This window comes from Myxocyprinus asiaticus, chromosome 6, assembly GCF_019703515.2.
Source record: "Myxocyprinus asiaticus isolate MX2 ecotype Aquarium Trade chromosome 6, UBuf_Myxa_2, whole genome shotgun sequence".
Lineage (NCBI taxonomy): Eukaryota > Metazoa > Chordata > Actinopteri > Cypriniformes > Catostomidae > Myxocyprinus > Myxocyprinus asiaticus.
Window position 1 is genome coordinate 17907061 of NC_059349.1, and position 16048 is coordinate 17923108.

A 16048-nucleotide genomic window follows, 5' to 3' on the forward strand; every position below is an offset into this window, starting at 1 on the left:
CGCAGAATGCGCAATCTGCGTATAGGAAGTGGCGGTCCTGAAAGCAGTTTTCTTTTCTCCCAATTTGGAATGCCCAGTTCCCACTACTTAGTAGGTCCTCATGGTGGCGTGGTTACTCACCTCAATCCGGGTGGCGGAGGACAAGTCTCAGTTGCCTCCACTTCTGAGACAGTCAATCCGCGCATTTTATCACGTGGCTCACTGTGCATGACATCGCAGAGACTCACAGTATGTGGAGGCTCATGCTACTCTCCGCGATCCACGCACAACTTACCATGTGCCCCATTGAGAGCGAGAACCCCTAATCATGACCATGAGGAGGTTACCCCATGTGACTCTACCCTCCCTAGCAACCGGGCCAATTTGGTTGCTTAGGAGATCTGGCTGGAGTCACTCAGCACGCCCTGGATTCGAACTCGCGACTCCATGTGTCTGAATGCAGTTTTGACATCAGTAAATATCTGAACTCTGTGTGTACAGAACAGAACTAAGCACACAGAAGTGTGGCAACTGTATTTAGCTGCAGTGTGCATGTGGCCAACAATGAACTATTTTTCCCAACTCATTATTTCAGAGTAAAAAGATGGGAAACAGTCATTAGGGTGTTCCACATAAAAAGAAAAAAAAAAAAAGAAAAAAGAATGATACACCCAACACCAACTCGTAGGAGCTTTTTCCATGCAGTTAGACCATAGCAAATACACAACAATCAGATAAAAAGAGCTTAAAACAGGAGCAAATAAAAAAAGAGAGGGAATAAAAAAATGGGAGCAAGCAAAAAAAAAAAAAAAAAAAAAAAAAAAACAACGTTGTTCAATACAGATGTGCTGTACCTTTGAGGAGGGGTGCTAGGAGTGAACAGAGGGGGCATGAGCAGTGCTTAAACTGAAATGAGGGTCCACACTTACTCTTAATCAGCAAAGATGGCTGAGGGGGCCGAGGGGGAGACTCCTCTGCAGAGCGAGGGAGCAAGTGAGAGAGAGAGACAGAGAGCATATGCGAAGAAATTTGGGGGGTAGGAAAAGGAAAAACAGGAACAAAGCATAATAGAAGTGGGTAAGAAGCACAAAGCACGAGGACCTGTCTTAAAAAAAAGCAGTGAACTGAAAACACCAAAACTATTTTTGCTTTTGTAAGCTGTAGTTTGTTTGTGATTAATGCATTAGGATTAAAAAAAAAAACAACATTTAGACTGATCTGCTAATGAAACATTCAGACTGTTTCAAAAATGTACTGAAAAGAACTGACTCAAAAGAATGATTTGCTCAAAAAGCTGACATCACTCTGGTTTGCAAGCTAGTTTTACTCTACACTAGAGTAATATCTAGCTGTTTATTAATTATTTTAGTGCAGAGCATAACTAGAAAAATGTACTGTTTATTCACTACAGAAATTTCCATGACTTTCCATGACCGTGATTTTGTTAATTTCCATGACCCTTCCAGACTTAGAACACAATTTTAAAATGACATGATATTAATCCACAGGGTACCCACAATCAGGGAAAACCTGCAAATGCTCAGACAGTTGTAATTGAAAAGCATTCGCTCACTCTTAGTGCGTCCAGGGAGCTGTGTTGGTCTGGCAGAGTTTAGCTCAAGCCCCAGCACATCTGGAGGATCCATTGGGTTACCAAGATATAGACTGCAGAAGGAGCAGAAAAACAGAAGCAGCCCACCAGTGTATATATGATATCATATTTTAGCCCTAAGTTTACAACAAAACCAGGCTCTGGAACCTTGCCATTAGAAGATTTGATGACACTGTATAACAAATGTAATACAAAGACGTTTCGGGTTTTAACTACCAAACATATATTTCACTGGATGTTTAATCGAGGTATTTACAGCTGTGATATTATCAGTTGATAAAGTCGGGGTTATGGAAATGACAAAGTGTGCTGTACTCTACTGCCCTCTTGTGCTGATGAAACAAAGTGCTTGTAAAGACTTGGGCCATGGCTCCACATACACTACCGGTCAAACGTTTTGAAACACTTGACTGAAATGTTTCTCATGATATTAAATATCTTTTGATCTGAAGACGTATGCTTAAATGTTTGAAATTAGTTTTGTAGACAAAAATATAATTGTGCTACCATATTAATTGATTTAATTATAAAAGTAAATTTTAATTAAAAAAAAAAATGTTTTTGAAATTGATGACTTGGACCAAATAATAAAGAAAAGCAGCCAATAAGTGCCCAACATAGATGGGAACTCCTTTAATACTGTTTTAAAAGCATCCCAGTGTGATACCACAAGACGTTGGTTGAGAAAATGTCAAGAGTACATGTCTGCAAATTCTAGGCAAAGGGTGACTACTTTGAAGATGTTAAAATATAACACAGTTTGATTTATTTTGGATTTTGTTTAGTCACAACATAATTCCCATATTTCCATTTATGTTGTTCTATAGTTTTGATGACTTTACTATTATTCTAAAATGTGAAGAAAAAAAATTATAATAAAGAATGAGTAAGTGTTTCAAAACTTTTGACTGGTAGTGTAAGTGAATGTGACACTTTACTTATTGGCCATAACAGAGGCATCTGTCATCTAATGTGTGACCCACAACATTTAATCTCATAGATGATGAGGTATTATATCACTGCAGCAGCTATTCCTGTATACCCTCTACAAACTAAAAATACATTATGCTCAAATTCTTCTGCAAATCAGCATCTAGCTGGTTATAGAGGTATTTATTATCATTAAAACATGCTGTAGTATTGTGGAAGGCCAATTATAAAAGAGAAAGGTGGTTCTGTGGGAGGACAGCAGGGCATTCAGAATTACAGAATGAACATGATATGTGAGGACAGTACATAACCAACAATGTGACTGTGATATAGTAGACACATTCAAACTAGTGACAGACCAATACATCAACCAGGGAAGATATTGTATTCACTTCATCGTTGATCATTACAGTTCCAAAATTTACAGAGAGCCTTGCTGAAGAATAACACAAATTTTCAGTTTTTTAACATTTCTGAGTGAACTTTGATATTAACACAATATTTGTAAATATTGTGTACAATAAAACTTAATGTCTCATTTGCTATAATTAAACTTTTTTGTGTCATATTTTTATATGGCATTATCCCAAACACCATATTCTCTAAATTTTGGCATGAAACACTGAAACGGGAACAGGACACAAGATTTAGCCATTTTATCAGCATTAGATTGGCTAACAGAATACACAGAAATAGTGCATGTGTCCTGAGTAAAACTTGAAAAAATATTTTGTAAAATGAGTGTTCATTTAAATTAAGCAGTTTTGCACATATCTTATTTGTTATGATTAAATTTAATTATGTATCAGCCACTCTGCTCTCTAGATATTAGTGTCGGCCATTGAAAAACCCATGTCGGTCGACCACCACAGAAAAGCTTGCCAGGACCAATAGTGAGAAGATACAGAGAGTGCCAGTATGAGGTAACATTTTAGGGACTCACTCATCAATCCTGTCAGGAAAGCCCCAGCAGCGGTGAGGGTTACTGTCTCCATGGCCCGTGTGGATGAAACTGTTCTTCAGTGGACGGCTTATGTCATGGGCAGAGAGGCCCGCAACTGATGTGACTGTGTTCCTGGGAAACTGACCAACCTTCAGCGTACGCTTGTTCTGACCTCTCCACCAGTAGTTCTCAGCCCTGCAGAAGAAATGGAGAATGTTCTAGAGCAGGGGTCGGGAACCTTTTCTCACTATGGAGCCAATTTATGGGGCAGTGGTGGCTCAGCGGTTAAGGCTCTGGGCTACTGATCAGAAGGTCAGGGGTTCAAGCCCCAGCACTGCCAAGATGCCACTGTTGGGCCCTTGAGCAAGGCCCTTGACCCTATCTGCTCCAGGGGTGCCGTATCATGGCTGACCCTGCACTCTGACCCCAGCTTAGCTGGGATATGTGAAAAAAAGAATTTCACTGTATATGTGCAAATGTATAATGTGTGATAAATAAATATAATTTAATTAATTAATTAATTAAATTAAATTTTTTAATTTTTGGTTGATGCATTTTTTCACAAGAGCCATAGCAAAAACTAATCATTTACTATTTACAAAGTTTTTCAATAAAATAAAATGTTTATTGTGCCCATAGACTACTCAAAATCACAAAAACAAACAAATATGCAACAATTAAAAGTAACATGTTGCAGTATGGAATTGAGTACACGTTTGTGCGGGTCTCCATAAAATTATTTAATTTTAATTTTAAATATTGTGATATTCAATTATATCGTCAACACCCCTGCCCAGGGTCAGTGAATGTTTTGCTTTATTGATTTTGCTTTAAAAATGTAATTAATTTATTGAAACACGAAAAACTTAAACAAAAGACATTTATAAATTCAAATTGCACTTTAAACTAAACGAAAAATGCAATTAAAATAATGAAGTGATCAAAAAATCTTTTATAACCACCTCCCCAAATCCAAACATTTACCGTCTCCAACGGCCCTATTTGTCATCAAGCATCTGTCAATGAATGAATAATAAAAAAAGCCTAATAAATTCCCTTGTGTTCCCAAAATAATGCTGCCAAATGTGTGTTCTTATCGAATGTGTTTGTATTGCGTTTTGGTAAAACAGTTAATGCTGCCTAAAGAAAAAATTAGAACTAAATTTTAGGTTCAAGGTGTCTTATTATTTAGATTTTATCACTTTCGTCTTTGTGTCTTTAACAGAAAGATGTATATTACTCAACCTGCAGAGTTGCGTTCACATTGCGTAAGAGTGAACTGCTCCGTGGAAATAAAGCAAACTAAACTCAGAGCACCTCTGAGATGATCTGACATCATTTGCAGCATTCTCGTAGACGACATTATTCTTGCAAACAATTTGCAGACGAATAAAACAGAGAAAAAGGAGTGATAACTCTTTACATGCGTGTGTTCCACGAGACAGGGTCCCGCTGCAAGCCTCTGAACAAAAAGCATCAGACACGAGCAATAATGGCTTTTCCTTTGACTGTTGTTATATAATAAAATATAATAAAAAATTTTCAAGCTCGTGTCTTGTGTCTAACATCACGCGTCACTCCGAGACGTCTTATAGGTCACCCGCCTGTTGCGGGTAGATGAGCAAAACCCGTGCATGAAATACCTGCATTTGGTTCTTAAAAATATAATCACACATGTTTCTTCAAATGCACGTCTTTGTGTCTAATTTCTTGTCATATATCACTCCGAGACATCTTACAGGTCGCCCTCCACAGTGGCTGGTAAATCAGCAAAATTACCCGCCACTGAGCATGACAAATCCGTGTTTGCCGGGTGTTAATTTGAAAACTTGTTCACCAGGAGTAGGCTGTATGACAAATTCGGGAGAAAGGAAATCAAAACAGTGTCACTGACTTCAAGCTTTGCAATCGCACCCACACTTTCTGCAGGAAAATGATCTCTAAAAAGTTTTAAACGATCATGTATTGGTGAATGATGAGACACCCAGCGAGCCACTTCATATTTAACAAAGAGCCACTTGTGGCTCACGAGCCATAGGTTCCCGACCCCTGTTCTAGAGAGAAGAACTGGAAAAGCTCTCTGTGTTTGGAGGGTTCATTATAGGTGTCTCTCATTATGAATTGCCACATGCATATTGAACATAATAAGAGATTATTTCATATTTTTGTTTGGTTCTTCCTGACAAAAAAAAAAAAAAAAAGAAAGAAAAGAAAAAAGAAAAAGTATGACAGATCTAATCACTTCCTAACAATAACAACATAAGCATGAAGATGTGTATTGTAAGGGCTCACCTGCCCTCTATGATGGTAATGACATCATTCATCTGGATCTGAAGCTTGTCGGGCTCATCAAAGTCTTGCAGGGCCCTCATGTCAGTAGGCATGGTCTCCACTAGAAACTCCCTTAGAGCCACGAAGGTGGGTCTGTCATCTGTTTTCTGAGCCCAACATTGCATCATGACATTATAGATGTCCTGAGGACAGTCCTCTGGTTTAGGCAGTCTTTCACCCTCCTTATCGATTTTGTGGAGGATCTGTCACAAACACAGAGATGTTTAAAATTTTTGTGGCTGTCTTACTCAGTAAATTAATTTTACCATGACATGTTAAAATAAATAGAAGCAAATCTGATAATAGGTTCTCAATGTCAGATATTGTTTTACTTTAATTTATCACATAAAGGTTGATTTAGGTCAGTGTTTATGAGTGACTGGAAGTGAGTGAATGAAGAGGAGGCACCTGACTACCATTGAGGCCCAGCCAAGGCTCCTGGCCATAGGTAAACATCTCCCAAAGTGTCACACCAAACATCCATATGTCTGTTGCATGAGAAAACGTGCGCGTCTTCAGGCTCTCTGGGGCACACCTTGGTAAAACCCATGCAAACAAAAACAAAAAATACACAGCATGTAGAAAGTAGGTCAGAAGAACAATATGCTTGTAAATGAATGACCTAAATGTCATGCAGAATTCATTTATTCAAAAAAGGTGCCACAAACAATAACCTCATACAATTGCAAGCTGAATCCTGAGCTATGGCTTGCCAGAAATCAACCAAGTCATTTAAACAGTCCAGCCCTTACCCCTCAACCCATCATCTCACCAGGCGAAAGGGACTTTGCGATGCTCTTGCATGACGTAATGATCATTATTCTTGGGCAGTGCCCTCATCAGTCCGAAGTCTCCTATTTTAACCAGCTCACTGGAAGCCAGCAAGATGTTTCTGGCGGCGAGGTCTCGGTGGATGAAGCGTTTGGACTCTAGGTAAGCCATACCATTGGAAATCTGGATGGCGTACTGACACAAGGTGGAAATGAGGAAATGGCCTAGGGTCTTTCGCAAACGATCTAGCATTGAGCCCAGAGGTGCAAGCTCAGTCACCTTAGAGACAGAAAGATGGATGGGACATAGAGGGTAGAAAAGCAAGGGGGAGAAGAGGAGAGAATATTCAATTTCATTTCATAACTATTGAAAAAGTAACCCGACAAGAAGCATCTTGCCATCGGAGACAATGAACACTGCCAATCACGAATAACTCCAGAAGTGAGCGTCAGCAAATAATCAGAGTCTGAGAGAGCACACAAATGTCAGGCCTTATTTTAGCCCACCCCCTCCCTTTTCAAGACCTTGATATTTTAGCACCCTGTCTTTGCCACCAATTTGATTTAGATGAGAGTGCACACACACATACACACTCACCATCTTCATGGGGTGTGTGAGAACGACTCCATAGAGACGGATGAGGTTCTGGTGGTCAAGAGAGTGCATGGCATTGACCTCCCGGATGAAGTCATCCAGAGCATCTGGCTGGTTGAGCATGTCTGTCTTCAGACACTTCACTGCTACATTAAGCTGAGGAGGACATGTTCAGAGAATGAAACTCAGACTAAAATTCATAATATTAAGACAAATTCACAATAGCTCCATTCTGCCAAAAACCAAAAAAACCAAAAAAAAACCCTGCATCTGTATTTAAGGGCCAAGGCATCTGCCTTTGCCAGGGAGAGCTCTCAGCAGCTGGACTGACCTATACACATCACAATTCCCCAAACACCAAGGTTATTTTTGTAAACTAAAACTGAAACTAAAATTACTGATTAAAAAACATTTTCGTAAACTTAAAAAAAAAATAAAATAAAATAAAAAAAATTTCTAAATAAATGAAAAACTAAAACTAAACGAAACTAACAGCAGTTATTAAAAAACAAACTGAAATAAAATACAAATGCTCAAAAATAAAATTATCGTTTTCGTAATCAACGAGCTCTCATCACATGTCGGAAAAATCTAATCTGCGTGTGTGTTTGAGATGTTCATCTTCCGAGCCGCAGAGTCATACACTATTGGGTTGTTTAGATAAATACCTGCAGGTGGTGTTGTGGCATCTAATGCACATGAGGTTAGCTGATACTGAAAGACTGATATATGAAGACGACTCGGACATGAATTATGGCAGGTAGCAAGTCTTTATTTAAAAACAAGTCTAAAACAAAACTTTCACGATCTTCTATAGATGAAGTTACTGTTTACAAACAAATGCTCCACCCAGCCACTTCCGGGTTCTTTTGGTTGCCCAGAAAAAAGCTGCTGTCTATGGACACTTCGCTCAAATTGTGCTGAAACTGCCCAAAAAGTGCTGTTTGTGGGGTTGAAACACCCTGTTTTCCACAGATTATTGGAGATAAGGGCTTCTTCAAATTTCCACCTGATCGTTGCATCAGGAAAACTCAGGATTTTACATCAGTGATGATATTTCACGGGTCACCGTCATTGTTATCACGTCAGCTCTATTAGACACAAATGACCCGCAGCAGCTGTTGGTGGATATTAACTTTTTTAGCGAAGAAATCAAGCAAACTCTGATCACAAACGGCTGTTTTTAATTTCCAAAGTGCTGTCACTGTGACAGATATGAGGTCCAATATAATCTAACGATGATCTTATTTGACAAGATGTAACAGGGGGAACAGATCCCATTTCCACCACAGCAGCACATGGACTACTGTTTGTGAAAGGATAAGTGAATAAAAATAATGTCATTCTGCTAAAATGATGTCTTTGCAATCATTTTGAATGCAGTGAATAATATTATGTTTTGATATGGATATATGATCATATTGAAGTAAAAATATTATTATTTATTGTATGTGGGTTAATAATTTAAGCAGTTAAGACACATATTGTATGTCTGATGGTAGTTTTCATTCTAAGTACACAAATTCTAAGGCTTTAGAAGCATGTTAAACGTGTGAGGATGTGTATTCATCAACCTGTTACATGTCCGGCATAATCATACAGGCTCACTGAACCACGTTTAAACTTGTTTTGCCAATAATTCAGAAAAGAACCCACATCATTTCTTCGCTGTAAACCATAAATATTCCTTTATAATAACTTTTATTAACATTTACAGATATTATTACATTCTATAAAGCTTAAAAGATTATTAAAACTGCAGTGCTGCCTATTTCCACCATTGAAATCTGCTGCTCAAAAGAACCCGGAAGCACGGTTTCCTGCAGTGTGATGTCAGAGTAATTTAATCTATAAATATATTCAGGTCCTACTGTGGCGAAGGCTGGCACACTGGGGTAACAGGTGCAATACTATGGCAAAGGCACTAGCGTGTTAGCGTTAGCTCATGTAAACATTACAAATTACACATAATCTAATGCAAATATCTTTCAATCATCATCAAGTTATTATAACAGCTTCTTTTACAGATTTCATGTGGATTCCATTCGTAGAATGAAGCAGGAAGCATAATATTTCTAGAATTTGCAGCCTGTCCAGTGCCAGATCCAGAACTGTTCAATAAACCTATACAAATACCAGCGATCGCTTGGAAAATATTGACAAACCATACCTTTTCGTAGTCATCTATATATTCATTACATCTTACATCAGACTAAACATTATTTTTTCGCTTTACACAGAGTTTATACATATAGATCCAAATGAGGAAGTCTGTTCATGTGGTCTCTAATGTGATACACTTTTTTCTTCATGTTCATATTTGGATCATTTCTGCGCTGCAGTGGCTTCTGGCTTTGTGGTTGAATGGATAAAATACTATATTTAACAGACGACCATGGATTTCAAGATTATACGAGACAAGCATCATATCGTATAAAGTAAATGTAAACATATATAAACAAAGTGACGGAATGCCCACCGTCGGTACAGTGAGCATCAACAGTTTAACAAGATTTTATGTTTAACATGAATTTGAGTTCATTTGAAATGTTCATACATTTAACTTTTATACTTTTGATTTGCTTTTGTTTTGTTCTTTGTGACTTTGTTGAATCTCAAACCATTATGTTATTGTTATTATGCACAATTATGCTGAGTCTAAGTAAACTGTGCAAATATTCAACTGTTTTGTTTTGCTTTAAGTGTACTGTGTAAGTCTGCCAAATAAATTCAAATGTCTTGCTTTGGTCTACACTCTGGAAGTGCTCTGTTAACTCTCAAAACTATAATTACTAAAACTGAAACTAATATATATATATATATATATATATATATATATATATAAAACGAAATAGAAATGTGTTTACAAAATAAAACTAACAAAATCATTAACGAAACTAACTAAAACTAAACTCAAATTTATAGCAAATTTGAAAACGATATAAAATAAAAACTGATTTGAAAATGCAAAACTATAATAACCTTGCCACACACACATGCTAATGACCCCTCTGAGACCTACATTTACACTGTTACTGGTCTTTGGAGTTCAGAGCACAATAACAGAACAAAATTATTCCCTGTAGTTCCATCTCACATTTTTAGGAAATAATGCAACAACTGTATTTGTCAATATTCAAGCTAAATTATGACCAGACCCTTCCGCATTACTTCTTGAGTTCATGTTAAACTTAATTGTTTTATTTTCTGAAGAGAATGTTAGTTGTGCTCAACCATGCAAACATTGCCACCACAATGCTAGTGCATCTTAAAGATACAATACTGAAATTATTTCACAAACATGCACACATAGCAACAGGAGATATACATATAACATGTCAGCAAACAACAAGAAAGAGCTGGTGCCCGTGTATTGCACTAATTTGCACAAAGCGAGAAAAAACTAGAAAAACAGCTGAAATTAATAATGAGAGAGCAGTTCATGAGACGTGCGTGAGGTTTAATTAGGGCTGTCACGTTTATGAAATTTGGCTGACGATTAATTGTCTGTTTTAGGGCTATGATGATTAATTGTCTTTTTAAGGGCTTTCACGATTAATTGTCCTATAAATTGTCATATTTCTTAGGTGTGTTTTTTTTTGCATGTGTGTTTCATACACCTTAAGAAGTCATTTTACATATTTAACTTGAAATATATAAATCAGAAAATAAAATAGGAATAAGTGATTTCCTTTTAAGACTTTAAAAACTTATGAATGACATGAACAATTATGTTTTAAATATCAAAATACTTTCAAATACTTAAAATATGTCTTTTTGGTCATCTTTAGTTTCAGTAAATTTTTTTTTACATTTTATAAAAAAATATTTTTTACATATATTTTATTATATTATGTAATAGTAAAATATACAAATTTCTTCATTTTCACGTTATTTTAATGCTCTGATTAACCCTCCCAGGGCAGAGCTTGCAGGTTCACCACCTGATCCCTGAAGGGGGTCGTGGGAACCTTGGGCACATAGCCCGGTCGGGGTCGCAGGATCACGTGAGAATCTGCCTGACCGAACTCCAGGCAAGTGTCGCTGACAGAGAATGCTTGCAGGTCCCCCACTCTCTTGATGGAGGTGAGCGCAATCAGGAAGGCCTTCTTTAAAGAGAGGGCTTTCAGCTCCACTGACTCTAGCGGCTCAAATGGGGCTCTCTGAAGGCCCAGGAGGACCACGGTGAGATCCCATGAGGGTAAGAGGCATGGCCTGGGAGGATTAAGCCTCCGGGTGCCTTTGAGGAATCTGATGATCAGGTCGTGCTGTCCAAGGGACTTACCGTCGACTGCGTCATCGTGAGCCGCTATAGCGGCTACATAAACCTTCAAGGTGGAGGGGGACAGCTGCCCCTCCACCCTCTCCTGCAGAAATGAGAGCACTGACCCAACTGTCCAGGGTAGTGAGAGCGGACGAATCTGGAAGTCTGTTTCGGGCAGCAAAAGGTGCCCTTTACAACCTCGTGAGTTCGTCATGCACCTCCGGGAAGAAAGGAACTGGGAGGGGAGCCCCCTGCTCGCAGGCCCCGAAAGAGATGTCAAGCCGGCCATGAGGCGGGCTGGTCTCATTTCAGAACAGGACGGGAGCAAAGGAGCGTGCTGGGGAACGGGAGTTCCGTGGGAAATTACCCGTCGAGACCGCGCCCACTGAACTCCCCAAATCGCCTCCAGCGCCAGCCAGGCCGGCCTCACACCCGTTGGTAGAAGGCACAGCGCAGGGGGTGGCTAGAGTGGCTTTCCCTCAGAAGAAGGAAAGCCGCAACCACAACAATGCCATGGTCATATACTCGCAATGAGAACATGAACCATCCACAAATGCTGCCTCAGTGTGATCACTGCCCAGACACGTGAGGCAGCGCCTGTGGCCGTCAGAGGCGGAGCGATAACGACCACATCCAGGAATCACACAAAGACGGAAAGGCATCTTTAAAAAGACGCGTCTTTAAAAAGACGTTCAACGTCAATGTGTGTGCTCTAATAGAGAAAATATACTCTTTAGCAGGAATATACACTCTTTTAACGCTGTCGAAGCGCCCAGGGGCGAAATCTGCACTCGTCGTGCAGAAGGAGAGAAAGCCGCTGGAAATGCGCCATATATCCAACAGCATACGCTTCTTAAGAGGTGAATGGAACAGCAGTAGTATTCAGCTCGCTGATAGTACAACCACTCGGCTCTGAAGAAAATATCTGAATGAATCCTGCATTCCAGCTCCCTTTTATACCCGTATGTCCAGGGGAATGGCATGCAAATTCCACTCGCCAATTCTCATTGGCCTTTTCTCAAAGATCTGAGGTAATCGGGGCTCTCAAGAGCGACCCCTAGTGTCACTACATCGACACAATGTCGAGTGAGTGACAGAAGGGGAACCTTGTGCTTTTATAAAATAAAGAAAATAAACAGGGTGTGCTTTCAGCCGCCTCTGTCTCCACCAGCATCTTTCTGAAACACGTCACAAAAATTAAATGAAACTCCACGAATACTTATCAGACAAACATGAAACATATGTCTAAAGAAAGCTTTAATTGTAAATAAAAACAATTAAAATTTAAAACAAATATTCTCCTGCAATGTAATCTGTATGAAACAAAATGATGTACATTTTCTCCTGGCTCAGCTAATTATCGCTAATGTGATCATACCCACCAGCAGAGTGCGCTGTTCATATGGTAATGTGCTGAGGCGATCAATGCAAATGGTAAACACCCCCAACAGTGCCTTAAAAAGTTCATCATCCAATTCATTCACTTTTCTGCGCGTTTGGAAGATGGCACGCTACACAGGTGAGGAAGCTCCTGGATAGTGACGAAGAGTTCACATTTTCCTCAGAAGAAGAGCGGGAATCCGACGATGAACATTTGCATTTTGAAGAGCGACTTGATCCAGCCGAGGATACAATTTCGGATGAGTAAGTCTTTACGTACATTAGTCGACATGCTATTTTATATAAACATGTGCATGTTTTACTAATTGGACTATTTCCAGACTTGCCAGCCTGGATTCAGAGTATTGAAATTTGAAATATGTCCTAATAGGCAAGTTTTAGTTACATTTCAATGTTGTTTCGGCTAAAGCAGGTATTTAAATTGTATGCTGTATGATATAAATATGATATGTAATATGATATAAAAATAATATGAATGTTTAGATTATATTTTAACTAGTGTTTATGCTGCCTCATTATCATCAATGAAGCTTGTGCTTACAAATATCTGTTCAGGTGTAAATGTGTCAAATGTGCTGTAAATATGCCCATATTAGAAAATCAGCATATTAGAATGATTTCTGAAGGATCATGTGACACTGAAGACTGCAGTAATGATGCTGAAAATTCAGTTTTGATCACAGGAATTAATTGCATTTTATTCAAATAGAAAACAGTTATTTTAAATTGTCAAAATATTTCACAATATCACTGTTTTTGCTGTATTTTGGATCAAATAAATGCAGCCTTGGTGAGCAGAAGAGACTTCTTTTAAAAACATTAAAAAATCTTACCGATCTAAAACTTTTAATCGGTAGTGTAGGTCTAAAGTTTTTATGTAAAGTCTTTACATAAAGAAAATGTATAGTAAGATTACTTCTTTTAACTTCAACTTGATTTTGTGAATAAGCTACAAACAATACATTCAATCATTAAGTCTCCTCACATTCATTCTCTCTCAGGGGAGGGTCTTTGTCTCCTCAGGTGTGAATCACATCAATATTCATGATCATCCACGCCTCCTCGCATATGGCCTTTCTAACACTAAAAGTGTCTTACAAAAGTTAAATGACTATATTGTTTTGTACGAATGAGTGATCAGGATGGTTTTCACATCATTTTTGTAGCAAAAACTCTAGGCTACACGATCCAGTTCTCAAAAGTCTTGTGCACAAATATTTAGTATGTGTTATATGGCCTTATTTCAGTGACTTACAATTTTTATTTTTTCAAAAACCACGCATAAACCTTATTTTCTCAAAAATCAGATGGTCTCTCACAACTCGGGACAGTGTGCACACCTGACGACTTGTCGGGCAGATTTCAAACAGCTCTGTATTCTGTCGTAACCTCTGTGACTAGTGGGGGCTAATTGCAGGAGTGTGCACACTGATCCTTGCCTTAACAATAACCGTGAAGCTTGAATCATGAACAGTTAAATGAGGGTTACAGAACATAACATGCATCAAAACAGCAGGCAGTTTACATACATCTTGTACTACATTCATTTTATTCAGTATAGCGCAATAAATCAGTGTTTGATCGGCACAGATGGCCAAAGGAAAGATGTTCCCATTTGTGTACCATGTGCAAAGAACCCTTTGGTAAGCAACACGCACTATCACTACAGCCTCCGGCTCAGTTCACATGACATCTGACCCCCTCATCAGGCCATTAGAGGCCCGTCTCTCCCACCAGCCTCCTCTTGAGAACGCAGCTGCTACAATGACACACAGAGATCAGATCTGAAACAGGATGTACACATGGAGCCCTGGAACATTTGAAGGGAAAGGTGGGACCGTAGTTACAAAGTGTCTGAAAGCTAATCTTGTGCTGATCTAGGGTTCTGAGTGCGACAAACAATGTTCCTGCCAAAAATGTGTTTCAGTCATTAGTGTTTGTGTGTGTGTGTGTGTGTGTGTGTGTGTGTGAGATGGTGTTTATCACATATTTCAAAGAAATAAACATATCCCTTATGTATCAACAGCACAACCTGAATCCTTATCCTGAATCTGTCCCAGTACGTGAATGAGGAGGTGCCTAAATTTTGCATCTGCAAAGCTTGTGTTTTTAACAATGCTCCCTCTGTTTTTCCAAACACTTCAATTCTTTCTCTCCTCATCCACTCACCACTTTCCCATTTGGCGTGAACCACTCTCCACGCTTGACCACACCAAAGGAGCCGTCGCCCAGTTTTTCAAAGAGGGCCAGGTCCTTCTCACTGATCAGGCAGGTGAGAGCCTGTTGCTGGCCATCCACCGGAGGCGGCGTGGGGGAAAGTTTCCGGAACGTACTGGCTGGCTGGGGATTAAAATCTCCATCTGGTCTCTTACCACTGAACACCTGAAGGAGAAAAAACAACAAATTCAAGATGTAGAGATAAAAAATAAAAATAAAAAAAACGCCCTGCACCACAAAACTGCTGTGCTAAGAATAAGAATAGGAATCTAAATTTATAATTGTGAGCAGCCGTAACTAAATTTCATCTGCCGCTTTTGTGTGGGTTCTAGAAACTTGAGTCTGGCTAGTCTCTCTTCAATTGCAGTAATGAAATCCACCAATAGTTAACATCCCAAAGCCAAAAGAAGGATAGCAGTAATAATCACGGAGAAAGAGAAAGGCAATTACAGATAGTGCTGCTCTATTCAACTCCTTATCAGCTTTTGAGGCACTTTGCATGAGAAGCTTGTGGGTCGGCCAGGGAGAGCAGAGTTATCAAGAACCAGGGTGTGGGCTGAGGGAAGCCAGAGCCAGCAAACTCAAGTGACAAGAAGGGCAGGGGAAGGAAGCAGGAGTGACTACAGGGTTTTTCTTGTATTGAAAATCTTGGGCCGCAAAAGCAAATTAAATTATATTCATCTCACATTCTGTGCTTTATGAGGGGTATAACGATTCAATGATCTGGATCGATGCACGGATCCAATAACCAACAATCCAATGTTATCGATACAACGTGTAAATATCGATATAGACATTTTTTTAAGATGTACCTTTATTTTGGGGGCCTGGGTAGCTCAGCAAGTATTGACGCTGACTACCACCCTTGGAGTCGCGAGATTGAATCCAGGGTGTGCTGAGTGACTCCAGTCAGGTCTCCTAAGCAACCAAATTTTTGCTAGCAACCAAAAGGTTGCTAGGGAGGGTAGAGTCACATGGGGTAACCTCCTCGTTGTCGCGATTAGTG

General features: G+C 39.2%; 1 protein-coding gene across 3 annotated transcripts in view; it reads right to left on the reverse strand.

Annotated features, from left to right (window-relative positions):
* LOC127442005 (activated CDC42 kinase 1-like) overlaps window positions 1-16048 on the reverse strand; it is a 79784-nt gene that overhangs the window by 18691 nt on the left and 45045 nt on the right. For 2 of the 3 annotated variants that reach the window (XM_051699637.1, XM_051699638.1), the window contains exons 4-10: window positions 14995-15207; window positions 7164-7316; window positions 6568-6845; window positions 6204-6330; window positions 5757-5998; window positions 3465-3659; window positions 1553-1644 (exon numbers count right to left, since the gene is read on the reverse strand). In XM_051699637.1, coding sequence (XP_051555597.1) covers window positions 1553-1644; window positions 3465-3659; window positions 5757-5998; window positions 6204-6330; window positions 6568-6845; window positions 7164-7316; window positions 14995-15207 — 1300 coding nt within the window. Of the gene's footprint in view, window positions 1-908; window positions 954-1552; window positions 1645-3464; window positions 3660-5756; window positions 5999-6203; window positions 6331-6567; window positions 6846-7163; window positions 7317-14994; window positions 15208-16048 lie in introns of all 3 variants that reach the window. The other variant, XM_051699636.1, reaches the window with a different exon arrangement.